The 15,180-nt window shown below is 40.0% G+C and overlaps 1 protein-coding gene and 1 long non-coding RNA gene across 3 annotated transcripts in view; one reads left to right on the top strand and one right to left on the bottom strand.

Moving 5' to 3' along the window:
- Nucleotides 1-15,180, top strand: part of LOC120548985 (transcription factor IIIB 90 kDa subunit-like) — a 172,579-nt gene that overhangs the window by 51,780 nt on the left and 105,619 nt on the right. The window contains exons 7-11 of the mRNA XM_039785497.1: nucleotides 105-254; nucleotides 2,985-3,078; nucleotides 3,410-3,536; nucleotides 3,892-3,931; nucleotides 4,484-4,576. Coding sequence (XP_039641431.1) covers nucleotides 105-254; nucleotides 2,985-3,078; nucleotides 3,410-3,536; nucleotides 3,892-3,931; nucleotides 4,484-4,576 — 504 coding nt within the window. The remainder of the gene's footprint in view (nucleotides 1-104; nucleotides 255-2,984; nucleotides 3,079-3,409; nucleotides 3,537-3,891; nucleotides 3,932-4,483; nucleotides 4,577-15,180) is intronic.
- LOC120548987 lies at nucleotides 7,547-15,152 on the bottom strand. Of its 2 annotated transcripts, XR_005637294.1 has the most exons (4): nucleotides 15,117-15,152; nucleotides 14,099-14,153; nucleotides 10,718-10,825; nucleotides 7,547-7,605 (listed from the first exon to the last, which is right to left on the bottom strand). It is a non-coding gene; the product is annotated as an uncharacterized LOC120548987 (long non-coding RNA). The 2 variants fall into 2 exon arrangements; XR_005637293.1 differs by lacking the exon at nucleotides 15,117-15,152 and having other exon boundaries at nucleotides 14,099-14,512.

The following is a 15,180-nucleotide window of genomic DNA, read 5'->3' as shown; positions in this document are numbered from 1 at the left end:
TTGAGAAAACGGTTGTTACCCTTTTAACATGATTACACGCACTTGGCAAGTCTATTTTTTCTCATCGACAAAATGTTAATAAAAAACATCCCTGTTTCCACTAGACCCGTGCCTGTACATTCCCCGCTTCGCCCAGCTGCTAGAATTTGGGGAGAAGAACCACGACGTGGCCATGACGGCCATGAGGCTGGTGCAGAGGATGAAGAGGGACTGGATGCACACGGGACGAAGGCCGTCGGGACTCTGTGGAGCAGGTAACCATGACACGAGGTGGCCAAAGATAGATGGAGGCTTTGCTGGCAGCGGCCCGGAGGCTCCGAGCAGCAAGTCTGTCATTAGAGGATTCTTGGTTTCTGTCCTCTGAGAAAAATCTGAGGAGAGAAAGTGATTAACTCTCTGTGCTCTGTTGGCATCGAACATCAAGCTGCCCTTAAGATACTTCCGCCTCACATACTCAGTGACCATCAGTGTTATTTACTCTGCCTGACACTTCCCATTCTGACCTTACAGTACAACAACTTCACACTTCTCTAACAGGGATGAACATAAGTGGATTTCATAACTCTGACTACTTTTACTTTGCAACCGGGGATTTTATCAATGTGAGGGAGGGAGTCAGTGAAAAGAGTTACCAACCAGAAGGAGTGAGAGCTTAGGGGGGAGATCAACAACAAGAAGTTGTTTTTGTGCCCTTTAAACTGCATGAAGCGCAACATAAATTTATGGAAAAGGTTTAATATCCCATCCCATAACAAGCAAGCCCTTTAGCTTAGCTTGCAAGTGCAGGATTAGCTATTTACATTCACTTCACCTCTAAAAAGTAGTTTTACTGGTTTCCAGCAAGTTGTTCTATGTGTAGATAAGGATAATATCCATATAGAAGATATCGGGGACGGTGTGGCACGGAGTTTCTACCCCTTTCTGCGCGGGCATAAGGCCCATCAGGCATCGGGCCTTTTAAAGGTTTGTTGGTTGTCTGTCAAAGACGAGTAGGTGAGGCCAACCTGCCAGCACCTGCCTACACTTACCACAGCTGGTCTAGTGTTGGCTTCCACCCTGGCCGTCATTGTGAGTTTATGTAAAACGGCTGACCTCAAAGCTTCTCCTCCGTGTGCTGTGTCTCTGCTGGTGTCAACCTGAGTCCATTCGGCTTTGATGCACTACCAGCTAAGACGTCCTGAAATCGAGTCACAGGCTTACTTCCTGTTTACGTGCACGGTTTCAATGTTCGTCTTTCTCTGTTCCTCTGCTGCATTTCTTGAATAATTAATTTCTTATAAATCATTGAGAAGGGTACAGTCGGATGGAAGAAGGAAAAGTTTCTTCCCAAATATGATGCAAATATAGCCGTTGATGAACCAGCGACATGTATCTGCATAAAACTTCAAGGACGAAGGAGTCATGGATGTAACGTAATCGTTAACTCTGCATTAAGAAAGGAAAAGCAGCTTTGAAGTTACGTGGATTCAAGGTAACGGCAGTAATATGTTTGAGAGAGTCGTCAGCGGAGCTAAAAAGCCATCACTTGAGTCCTAAAGGCTGTTAGAAGTGTGCATGTAGAAGTAGAAGCATGCATCTATCTTTTAACAGGCTCTTGAGCGAGGCAACTCTAATGACGGTTATATAACTGTTCCCCTTCAAGGCTTGCACTGCAATTCATTGCATAACATTAGTGTTACTCTATTTGAAAACTGGGGGTGGACTGTTGGCTCTGCAGGCTGAGGTGCTCCTGTCCTGTCGGCTCTGTCCTGCAGCCTTCAAGGTGTTCACACAGAGGCGGCTACAAACCAAACATAATATTTAAAGCTGTTGTATACAGTTTTCTAGAAAAGGCAAAGCAGCTAAGCCTTTGGCTACATATAAACTTGCGTTTATATTTAGACTCTCTTTGAGAAGTCGGTCTTCCTCTTTTTTTGGGGCTGCTTTGCAGTGTCCAGACTGATCTCATGAATTGGCGTATGTATGACACGCCAATTTGTATTCCGTTTTTGCATGTTATGAAGACGCATAATCGCATTTTTGCGTGTATATCAACGCAAATCGGCCGCCATTGGCCTATATTGCGAGTCCATTTCCGCCGTAGCGAGTGGTATAAAGGAACGGATGTAGGTTGGGGTTGCGGATGGGTAAAACACAGGACTTTAACCTGGGAGAGCCGGGTTCGCGCCCTGCGCGTGGCGATTTTTCTGCCGTTTTTTTCCGTTTTTTGTTTTTAATTTTTTGTTTTTAATAAGCCTTACCCAATGTTTCTTTCCTAAACCCAACCATTTGTTGTTGTCGTAAGCATGTTTTAGTCGTTATTTTCCGTGTTTTTGTCACTGTTTTGTTACTAAAGCCTTTCCCTGTGTTCTTTTCCTAAACTCAACCAATTATTTTTTTTTCTTGACAGGCGTGTGACGTTGTTCTCGCGATAGTACGTCGCGTTCTCGCGATAGTACGTCGCGTTCTCGCGATAACGCGCAACGTGGCGAGGCCACGTGGTGGGTCTGTTTACATCAGCTGTTTCCAGCGTGTATCATACACGTGGATAGCTGAAAATGGCGTAAAATAACACGCCATTTGGCTTTCTGAAAGTGGCGTATATATTTACGCAAAGTCATGATGCCATGTTGCAGTGTCGGCAGTTGTTGCCAATGCTGGAATAGCAACGTTTTCTGCAGGATTTTCCGCCAATGAATCAGGCTTTCACCATCTAAAGGGACGTGAATGTGCATTTTCATTAGAACAGCCAATAGGAACACTCTTACTCTGTAATGACCTGTGATTGGCCAAAGTCTCCCGTTACATGCTAGATCATCTAAAGCCTGCAAACGGAGTCAAGAGGAAGTCTAGTTTTCTCTTAGACCACTTGAATTACAATATACAGAAATACCTCTGTTCTGTTTTTTTGTGGTGTGAACCATTTCATAGGTTGAGTTGTAAATAATGTGTAGGGACAGACATTTTAAATCTCATCACATTGTGTTTTTTCTTTGTCTTTTCAGCTCTTCTCGTTGCCGCTCGTATGCACGACTTTCGCCGCACTATCAAAGAAATTGTCAACGTTGTAAAAGTGTGTGAAACCACGCTAAGAAAAAGGTGGGTGGTACAAGCTTTTGATGTTTTTGACATGGACATTTTTCACTTTCAAGCCAACTTGTTGGATATTGGATGACGTTTGATAGTTGTAATTCAGCAAGAACATTCTGACAGTTAAAGTATTGAAGGAGGCTTTCTTAGTCGGGAGTTGTCTTGGTTTTTTAATGGTGCATAAGCGAGCAGGAGATTCATTATTTAATTTTTTTTTTTTTTGGACTGCCGGTGTCCTAAATTATCAGCGCCAGTGACCCAATTCTGTGTATCATCCTAATTTGTTTGTTTTTATTTGATGATTTTGCCTGTCGTCACCCTGCAACTTCTCCTGCATTAGACTGATAGAGTTTGAGGACACACCCACCAGTCAGCTGACCATCGAAGAGTTCCTGAAGACCGATCTGGACGAAGAGTGTGACCCGCCCTGCTTTACAGCCGGACTGAGGAAGAAAAAGGTCCAGCAGGTATGGATGTTAAACATGCATCCTATCAGGAACAACAAGCTAGCGTGTGTCAATGTTTCATATCATAAAAAATTACATGCTCACATTCCATGTTTTTATCAATCAATTTCCACCTCGGTTAATATTAAAATTTCATCTTATATTTTCTTGATGATTACATGCAGCCTGCAGGCTTTCTCCAATAATTCATGAAGGGTATTAACCTCTAAAGTAAAACTGTCAAGGATGCGTCGTATAACTAAATTCTGTCTATCTCCTGTAATCGTTTCACCTTGTAGTCACTGTTTGGGGAAAAAAAAAAAAAAAAGCTTATATTCTTTTATTCAACTTCTCTCCTTTGTCTCCCTCCCTCTAGCTGGAGATCGAGCTGAAGAAGAAGATGGATGACGTCGAAGGTATGAATGCGATATCCTTACCCTTGGTCTGTTTGCCAACATCTCGCAGGCATCTGGACTCTCGGAGCACTTGCTTTTCTTCTTATTTCACAAAAATCAATCCTCTTAGCTATTCAGGGTAGTTGGACTCCCATTCATTACGCTGACAGAGGTAGAGTTTGGTAACACTTTCCTATTGTTTTGGATGTTTCTGCCAGTTGGCTGACCTTGACTAAGTGCACTACAGTGTTGGCTGTCATCAAAGCGAGAAAAGAAACCAAAACGCTGCAGCACATAGAGGGGAAGCAGCTCCCTGTTTTTTATTTTTTATTTTTTTTTACATGATTGAGTTTCAGCACGACATGTAATTAACTGTACTTCATGTTAAAAGTACTCTCATGTTATATTGTAATTATGGGAGATATCATTTAAAGGGTTGGCGCACAAGAGAAGTATCATTTCTTTTTAGGGACATGAGAAAAGTTCCCGCATCTCACGTTCTGCTTTTCACTGTTGCATGTAACGTTGCTGATCCAGAAATCATTCCCGTTTTTTCATTGTCGTCTTCAACAGATGAAATTCAAGGCTTCCAGGATGAAATAGACTCAGAGCTTCAGAACAATCGACCCAAACTAAGAGGAGTCTACGCTGCCTACGCTAAAGAAGGTACTTGGCAGAAAGGAGTTTGTTCAAGCAAGATGCAAGAAAAGGAAGTGCGTCTCTCAGCTTATCCGTCAAACTATTTAGTTTTTGTGGCGTGTATAAACTGCTGCACATTTGTAGTCTTTTTGAAAACTATAATTGAGTAACATGAGATTTGATGTGTCAGTAAAAGCACTAAAATGAATATAGCAGCATAACACGACCAGCTGTTGACTCGAGTTGAGTGGGTCGCCAAACATCACCGGGGTAACACACACTGCCATGTTAATATGTAATGGTGCTATTATTTATTAGTCCGTCTCTCTCACACACACACACACACACACACATACCGTTTTGTTATCCGGTGGGGACTCATGACATAGCGAATGTACATGGGGACCCTTTCTAAACTACCACTTCTAAATGAGCTAGAGACATGGTTTCCAACTCCAAAAATTCCTTTTGATTCTGGGATCCTGAAAATCACTTAAAATGTTAGGATTTCACAAATAAAGGTCAAACCTGACATTCACCAACTCTATGGGGACACATGGCAAATTCTTTTAATATTTACAATATTTATACCCCCATTCCATTGAAATACTCCTCCTTCTATTATATAATTTTTTTTCAGCTATAAAGACCACATATTTACTTTTATCACTCGTTGTTGTATAGTACAGGTGAAATAATTAAAGTAGCCACCAGGTGGCGCTTCCATGGTTTTTGTTTTTTATGTTTTGATGCTCCTCTTGCCTGTCTTAAGTTTGTTTTGGCCATTTAATGGTTTTTTTAATTAACTGTTTTCTGATTCTGCAAGGGTGGACAAGCTGGTTTAAAGAGAGTAGCTCTGCTCCGCAAACAGACCTGTTATGCCCTATCCTCCACTCAAACACCAGACTACTGACATCACAATAAAACCGCTGATCATATTTATACCCTATATACCCTCATTGATAAACATATAAAAGAATATACATGCTTTTTATTTACTTTCAAAAGCTTTAGTGTATATTTGACACAAGATTGTTCTACAAAGCTACTGAAAGTAATGTAAAGGGCATTTTAATGACTTTTTAATGAACGCAGGACTTTGTATGCTGTACAAAAATGTAAAAACAAAATGCCAATTAGAATTTGGCTAAAACTCATTTGAGTTGTGTGTTTGAACCAAGTGCACTCCATACCAGCGAGGTGGGGGTCCGGTCCACTTACAAAACAAGAATTGAATCAATAAGATAACACACTATTGACACCTTGCATGCAGAGTTCTGTAAGCTTCTCCTACATGTCAAGAGGAAAACTAAATATAATGCAAAGAGGCAGAATTAGGCCAGTTTATCAGAACTTAAAACCAAAAATAAGCAATTAAATTTTGGACACATCTAAACATAGTGACCCCCTCTCATATTATCAAGTGCCAAGAGATGAACAAAAATGGACACCCGTTTACCCAACTGAGTTCACAAACCTGTTCCACCAAAGCATCAGCAACATAACAAACAACTCAACTAGATTACACCACAGCTTAAACAAAACTACATCATCTATTTTCCAATAGATGATGTAGTTTTGTTTACAAAACTCACATGTTTTGTGCTGCTCTAAATCAACAGGACACCATAGCAGATTATTTGAGCATGGTTTACGGATCGGCACAGTACAGACTGAGTGCGCACAGCCTTGCCACTGAAAACCGGTGACAAAGGAAAACCTGGCTCCCTGTAGAGCAAAGGCTGTCCACTGATTGCACCCTTAGTGAGCCTAAAACAGCGCCAAACTTCCTCACTTAACATGTCAAATATATAAACATTTGGAAACTATATTTCCAATGAATATATATAAGAACCAAAATGTTTTCTATAGCTCTCAGATTAAATTATATTACCAGTCCTACTGGGAGAGGACACTAAGAGCTGTGAGCAGGCAGCAGTCTGTGTTGCTTCCATAAACTGAGGGACAGTTAGTACGCAGTTGCCTGCACCTTGTACTTGTTTTGTTAATTTTTCTTCGTTTCCTGTCGGTATTGTTCCAACCAACCTTTGACTTGTAGTACTTTATATATTCGGTTCATTCAGGAAATGCCACAGAAGCAATAGTGTTTTACATTGCAGATTAACTTTATTATCACAACTCATCCATATACAAATTAATTTGTCCTGGCTCTTTGCTATGATCATTCCTTCTCCTTCCCCTTATTGTCTTACTTCCTACAAACCTGTCTGTCTCTGCTGACCTCGATTTTCTCTCACAAACCTGTCTCTCCTTCAACTGGTTTCTCTCTCTTTACCTCTGTTTCTTATTTTAAAAAATGTTCGGGAACACTTTCTCTTTCTACTCACCCATCTATCTCTCCCTACATAGTCTCTCTCTCTAATATACATACCTGTTCCACTCTCTAATCTACATACCTGTCTCTCTCCTTCTTACACATCTCTCCTCTACATACCTTGTCTCTCTACCTACATACCTGTCTCTCATTCCCGTTACATACCTGTCTCTCTCCCTGCAAACCTGTCTCTCTCTACAAACCTTTCACTCTCTACAACCTGTGTCTCTCCCCTCCCCATTTCTCCAACCACCCATGACCAACTACCACAATGTTCTTTAGGATAAAAATGTAAATGACATCACTCAATGAAATAATAGTCAGAGCATGTTGACATATTAAATTTGAAAACAAAAGAGCTTTAACAATCTTAATAAAATGTCGTTGCATGCCCAGATATGAGCTGAATTCAAGTAAGCTGGGTACTTAGTTGTGGGATTGTAGAAGTACTTAGATGGCAAAAAGAATTATGTTCAGTGATTACAATTTAGATTTCCATTGGTTATTTTCTAGACGCTTTAAAGTATCAATGCGGTTCTTCACATAGAACTTTAATTGCCCGCCAGCTCCTTCCCCTAAGCACCTCTGAGGATCCCTTGATAGATGCTTCACACTGGGCTTTTACCAGGAACCCTGCCAGAGTTGATGTTGTCCATGAGATTGCGCTCCACAGCCTGGACCTCCTCGGTGCTCCACTTCTTTCTCGCCATTGTTGATGAACCTTAGACAAAGAAGTAAGGCCAATCAATATAAAATTGCTTGCAGAGTTTAAAGATTAAAAATCTAAAATGTGGGTGTCTGGGCAGTAGTAACTAGGTGGTTTTATTGTCGTGTTTATATATAATAATAATAATAATAATAAGTCATTTAGACTAAAAAAAACTGTAAAAGTGTGTTTGTTACAAGGGGACTAGATGGCAACTAGATGGTTGCTAGATGTTACCTCATAACCACCTAGGGCTGCACAATAGAGACACAGCACATCGCGTCATACTCCCACCAGAGAGGAAAACATCTTTCTGCTCTCCATCGACTTGTATTGGATGAAGGTGCCTCATCTTCAATTTTGTCTGCTGGCAAACCGAAACATTCCTAAAAGCTGCCGTGTGGTGATATTTACTACCAACAATGTATAGAACCCAGAACCTAAGTTTTCATAAGTTGTGGAACCGAAAAACTGAGCTTTTATGATGACTAAAGTGGATATAGACGTGAGGAATCAGCAGAGAGAATGGTTAGACTGTGGGATTCTGACACTAAGCTAACAATATGCCCAATGTTACGTTTGCAGCAAGCATTTTATTAACAAGTCAAATATCCAAATGTCAGTTTTAGACTATCTACAGTCTGTAAGGTAAGCTAACACAGGTAATGTTGGACATAACTTTAGTTTAGTGTCAGGATTCCGGTCTTCCCATTCTTCCTGCTGATTACTCATGTTTCTGTTGTCCCCCCCCCCCCCCCCGGGGGGGGGCGGGACTTAAATACCCCCGCTCTATATGGAGAGAAAAAAAATAAAAGCTTTTCTTTTTGTCACAATATACATTTTTACTTAAAAAAGTAAAAATTCATGATGATGTAATATTTTGTTGGGGTCTTTTTTCCTATATCTGAAAAACATGATTTGTAGGCCAGGGCATCTCTGTTTCTTCAATCTACATATTGCACTTGGCCATATTGTGATTTTGATAATATTTTTGATTAATTTTTCAGCCCCATAAGTCCCTAACAACTACTTAGCAAAACCCAAGCAATGCTCTACCAACCACCTGGTTGGTATTGCACTTCCTTTTTTAGCCTTGATCTGGCTGCAAGTAAGTACCGGTTTCATTTACTTACTACAAAATCAGCTTTATATCACATAGGACTACTTAAATAACATGAGACATTTGTACATAGCTGACCAGATCCCTTTTAGTTAAGCTCACATGCAAATTCACAATTACCTTTGTCTTTGTAAATCATTGTCCAAAACCAATTTTTACGTTAATCTTGATTGCTATACCTATGTGAGTACTGACGAAAAAAAAAATGAGTCAAATCGGTGCTAGTTACACGGAGCTGCTGCAGCTAATGCCCAGAGCTCCCACTCAGCTAAAACAGCAGTTTTGGTGGCATAAGATAAAGAGTGCCTTTGTGCCTCTTAACAGACACAAAATGCAATTAAAATGTCTGTACAACATGAACAGGGCCCTTACATGACAACTAGATGCATTTGTGTTCAGCCCGGCTTCTGTAATAATCATCACAAAGCAGTTCCCTGTGTATTTGTAGCATTTATATCCATTTTGTGTGTGATCCATCTAGCGTTGGTGAGTAGTAGGCTTGCTGTTGCTGATTGTTGTGGTTTCCTTTAGCCGGGCAGTAGCGGCCCGCCGGGCGCCCAGCTTCTCCTTCCGCGCCGCCCTGACTTACGGGTCGCGCAACAATCCAGTAGCGCCGCTGGTCTGGTGGAGGTCTTCCAGAAGACCATTCAAGCCTTTGTTGATAAAATTTATATTTTATTTCCCCCTCAAAAATAGGTAATTGAGCACTGTAGTGGTTATGACCATATTAGTGACTATGTTACTACATGGAAACGGGCCAAATGATGCCTGTTTCTTGTACAGTAATAGCGTTACTGAAGGCTAGCTCTAGCTCCATAGTTACATTACTCCAAGCTTCTTCCTTTGTGAACGCCTCCGCTCTTCACTCTTCACACACGACGCTCCTCCAACCTGCACACTGTTTACCTTTTCCTGCTACAACTTAATTCAAACGGGACTTCAGCGCGTCTGTAACACTATTTTACTGTACAAGGCAAACATAATTTGGTCCGTTTCCATGTAGTTACATAGTCACTAATATGGTCATAATCACTACAGTACATTTACAGTACTACTACTACATTTTTGAGGTGGGAAATAAAATATTTTGCAGCGAAGGCTTAAATGGTCTTCTGGAGGACATCCACCAGACCAGCGGGCGCTCGTTGGATTGTTGTCGGCCGCGGTAAGCCAGGAGGGCGGGCAGGAAGCAGAAGCAGGGACGCCGGCCGGGCCTGCTAGCCCGGCTAAGGAAACCACAACAATCAACACTGGCAAGACTCCAACTCACCAACGCACACAAAAATGGATATATATGCTACAAATACACACAGAACTGCTGCGTGATGATTATTACCGGAGCCTGGCTGAACACACTCACTCATCCCAGACGGCAGCTAGCAGCTAACAGGGTAGGTGAATTTAAACAATGGCTAAGTTGCTAAATGCATCTTGTTGTCATGTAAGGGCCCTGTTCATGTTGTACAGATGTTTTAATTGCATTTTGTGTCTGTTAAGAGGCACAAAGGCCCTCTTTATCTTATGCCCCCAAAACTGCCGTTTTAGCTGAGTGAGAGCTCTGGGTGTTAGCTGTATTAGCTCCGTGCTGCTAGCACCGAATCGGCTAATTTTTTTTGCTATCGACGGTACTCACATACAGTAGGTATAGCAAGATTATTGTAAAAATTGCCAGGAGTTCTCCTTTAATACTATTGATTACAGAAAAATGCCATATCATTAAATACCAAATTTAAGTACCGGAGGAGTAGGCCAAATCCCATCAGTGGTAGTGAGCCAAATTTGTATATTTTCTGAAAATGGCTAAGAAAAGTATTGGTCTAGAGTTTAAGATGTTTTGGCTGTGATTAAGCTAGAGTTTTAAACAAGCACAAATTTACAATAGCTGCGACCACTTAGTGCTGTGGAACCGGTACCAGGTCCGTCGGACTTAACAGGTTAAAACCATACAATTTCCCCACTACTGTTATTGTCAGACCAAGTTGTGCATTGGATTGTATGTGAACTTACAAATACACTTTCTGCTCTCTTGAGTTCAGGAACACTTATGTCCTCCTTTTCAGGGACGGAACTTAGTTCAAGGATCACTGTAGAGTCAGAAGAGCTCTGGTCCATTTCCTGGGGATTAAATACAAAGCAAACAATTATTGTTGTTAGTTAAAATAAATGTATGCCATTTACTTATTGATAATTGTTCTGTTAAAACTAATTTATTTTAGAATTCCTCTCCCACTACATTCCATATTAGTATTACTATGCACCACATCTAACGTACCTAGTATAACCTGCTAAACTGACTGACTCTACTCTACCTTTTGGTGACCTTTTAAAAGCTGTAATCTTTGACACTGATGATGATGATGATGGATAAAGCCTAACAAGCATTTTTTTTCCAGATTAACCTAATGATGAAAATGTGACATATTATAGTGGGATTCATGTAGGCTTATTATTATTTGAGATTATGTACAACACTGTGATTTTATAAAACAAAATCTACAATACAATGACTTACACAAAGCAAAAACCTTACTTGGAAAAAATATGAAAACCTACAACTCAGGCTAAATACTGGATCATCCTGCAATGGCCCAACTTAAGCTAGTCATGATGCCATGTTGTTCAATAAAAACATGATGCAGAGAGAGGAAGAGATTGCTAGGTGTGTTTGCTTGAAAGAAGTAGCAAGTTTACATTGGCATGACAGAAAGGTAGGCTGTTTGATTTGTGTTGCAGGCTAGTTGACTTACGGCGTGAGTTTCAGCAGCAGCCATAATGAACCGATAACATGTATGGGGGCCTATGGCAAGAATGCTGTGACTGAATAAATACAGTTGCTAAGCATAATAAAACATAATGCTAATGTTACTAGCTACAGCTCTTCTTATGGTGCTGTCCGAGGTTTCTTCCTAAGAGGGAGTTTATCCCGCCACTGTCGAACTGCTTGCTCTTGGGGAATTTTTGGGGCTTTGTAAATTATAGAGTGTGGTCTAGATCTACTCTATCTGTAAAGTGTCTCGAGATAACTCTTGTTATGATTTGATACTATAAATAAAATTGAATTGAATTATGATGCTGCTGAACTTTTCTCATAAACTTGTAGCTGATGATCACATTATTATTGAGGGTGCAGTTATAGGCAGTCATTACAGGTAGCTGTTGGTCTGTTTACATTTTCCACTTTAAAAAATACATACACAGGGAAAACAACATTGTAAACAAATAGCTAATGTTTCTGCCTTGGCCCCCAGTAATTTATGACTATGAAGGTAAATATGGTGCAAAACGTGAGAGAAAATGTTCCACCTATTGAAAAAATATTCACATAGTATTTCACAAATGTGTAGATTGAATTTTACAGATACCATGATAGGCAAACTTGTAATGCAACATTTACCCATCATTGTTTAATATAAATAATAATAATATATAAAAATCAGTAAACGTTGCATTACAAATTTGCTACTGTCATTGTATCTATGGTAAAATAAATCTACACATTTGTGAATTAGTGTTATTACATTCAGATCAAGGTTGTGAGAATGTTTTCTATGAGTGAAAATCTCAATTTCCAAGTTCAGATTTTGTTATGTCCTCTGGAAGCTGGTCCAAAGATCGACACCATAGTGGTTAAAAGCTGCTTCCCCTGTTTTGTTCTGACAGTAGGTTTCAGTAGTAGGTTAACAATGTTTTAATCTAAGGTGTCTTGGTTGAGAATGTTGTTGGAATATGTCATGCAGGTAGTTTGGTCCCATCCCCTTTAGTTACTTAAAACTAACAGAAGTGCCTTAGATTTCCATTCTGTATTAAATTGGGAGCCAGTGTAAGGACTTTAAGACTGGCGTAATATGATCTGTTCTTTTTGTTTTAGTAAGGATCCTGGCTGCACTATTCTGTACCATTTGGAGTGGTTTTAAAGTCTTTTAGGGAGTCCAGCACATTGCAATAATCAATCCCACTAGAAATGAAAGCATGTATGATTTTTTTCAAGATCCTCCTTTGAAATATATTTCTTTTAGTTTATTGATATTTTTAAGATGAAGGTATAATGATTTTATGACTGTTTTAATGTGACTGCTAAAATTTAGATCATTATCTATAAGGACACCAAGGTTGTTTTTTACCACTTTCTTTGCTATTAAGCCCTTCCTTTCAAGCAAGGTAGAAAGTTTGCATCTTTCCTCCTTCCGAAAACTACCACCTCAGTTTTATTTTTGTTAAGCTGGAGGAAGTTCTGTGACATCCAAGTATCTATTTCTTCAAGGCACTGTCAGAGAGTGTTAATGGGGTTATAGTCATTAGTAAAGATATGACAGGAGATAAATATGTTTACAACAGAACTTAAATAGATCAAATTGAAACGTTATAGAGCATCAGGGTAATCTCATTTGGTAAACTATAAGATGGCAGCCATAGAATGTTGAGGATGTTTCATACATTGCATTGTTTGATGTGTGACAGTGCATGACAGGGTTTTCCCTGAGATTGTTAGAGCGCGTGCCAATGACGTCACACATTCATTTGCATATTGGTGATGTCATTAAACAGTTATTTTGCAAAAGCGTTAGCACAGTTGTTGTTGGTTGGCAGCTAGGGAAGGATCATTAGAAGCAAAACTTGGAGGAGCTTGTCACTAAAATGAGAATAGCTTGTCCACCTTAAAGGTCAGCCCACGGTTGGTGAGTGAACCTTAGCTAAAGTTGTCGCTAGCTTGTGCCGGGCTGGCTAACCGTTTCACTTTTAAACCAGCAGGTAGCAAGCAGGAGACGGAACTTGGCTTTGGTCTTGAGGAGTTGTAGCAATTACCAACAGATATACTGTACACAGACTAAAATTCTACATTCACATCTATTATGCAAATGATTATTAACTTTATACTCACAGTCCCTCTTTTTCCACCACACACTATCTAATGTGTCGGCTTGTACCTGGGCGCGCGGTGCAACATGCATGGTGTGTGTGTGTGGTTGTAACACTGTTTGTGTCCATCATACAGCACGTGTCCAGAAGACAACAAGCAGGAGCCCCTCCTGTTCATCGGCTTCTATACAGTCTATGTTTGCAGTCCAGATGATGTCCAAATTGTTTTTATGTTTATATGCTTTGGCGCTGCCCCTAAGCTCTATAATGGCAGAGATAACCCTGCATGAGACTCAGAAAGTTGGATTTATCAACAAAACTGCAGGTGGAATACTCGTGCAAATCGAGCCTTTGCCATGCAACACATCAACTTTCTGAGTCTCATGCACCAAACCAACACTGATTTCCATGACAATATTTCCAAACAAACATTCTATAGCAGATATTTAATGTGTACCAGCAAAATGACCAAAAAGAGATCATTAAGTGCAAATTCATATTACGAGTTGTCCTAATCATCACTTTACTGACCTGAAGAATTTAAAGGGCTGTCACGGTGACCATGAATGGTTGTCAAATCTTCTTCCTGCAAGTCATATCATATATCATATTAGTCACACATTTTAGCTGCATTTCTCCAGTTTATTAACAGTAGATTAGGCAGTACGTGTCACATGCACCATCAGAGAGGTAGTATAACACTGTATGTCCATATTTTCAATAAATTAATAGCTACAAAAATTTATATTTCCATTGTGTCTGACGAAATAATGAAAACTTTGAGTCTAAAGGGGCTTTCAACATTATACATCTTTCTTAAGCCATACTAATGCTCAATGTGTAATAAATAAATATGCAGATTACAATACAAGCTTATAAACCAATTAACACTACAAAACTGTCAAATATTAGTCCAGAAAACATGATAGGATGGTTTTTTTATGGGAAAATCTTTAGCGTACAACATATTTATCTCTCTGGAGAAAATAGTTCCCCAGCCCCCTCTCCTTCTGTAGTCACCACTCCCTCTCACTCAACACCCCCCACCTCCACACACAGCACTATCTGATTCTGACTGCAAGACACATGTTGCAGTACACTTCATTTCAGCTCAGTATCAGTGCATTTAACATTACTGCAGCCATCTCTTGATTTATACTTTTGTTTAAACCCCCCAACACACACACACACACACACGTATGGTAAAAGTTGCAAAATGGCAAAAGGTCACGGCATGTGCACATTACAAAATGGCTGACCTGGTCCTGAGAACCACACCTGCTACTGTCCTAAACTAAGGTTTCCATTTGACACGACGACGGCACAATTTACTGTAAACTAAGATGGTGTTGGTTTATAAACTGTAATGTTAGCTGCCAGTAAACTAGCTAGCATTAACTTATTTGGCTGACAAGATATAAGTTAGCCTTCTAACATTTTATTTTCAAATGTATCTATAAGAGTTGCTTTACATGTGAAAACAGTACAAATCTATTTTAAACAGAATTGTAAACGGTTTAAATGGAAGTAAAATCAATTTTAGACTCACCATCTCTCCCTGATCCATGACTCCAGCCTGTTCTCGGCCCATGCAGTGAAGATCTGACGCAGAG

Source organism: Perca fluviatilis, chromosome 20, assembly GCF_010015445.1.
Source record: "Perca fluviatilis chromosome 20, GENO_Pfluv_1.0, whole genome shotgun sequence".
In the NCBI taxonomy this organism is placed as follows: domain Eukaryota; kingdom Metazoa; phylum Chordata; class Actinopteri; order Perciformes; family Percidae; genus Perca; species Perca fluviatilis.
Note: the sequence above shows the minus strand (reverse complement) of the source record. Positions and strands in the feature narration are given on the sequence as shown.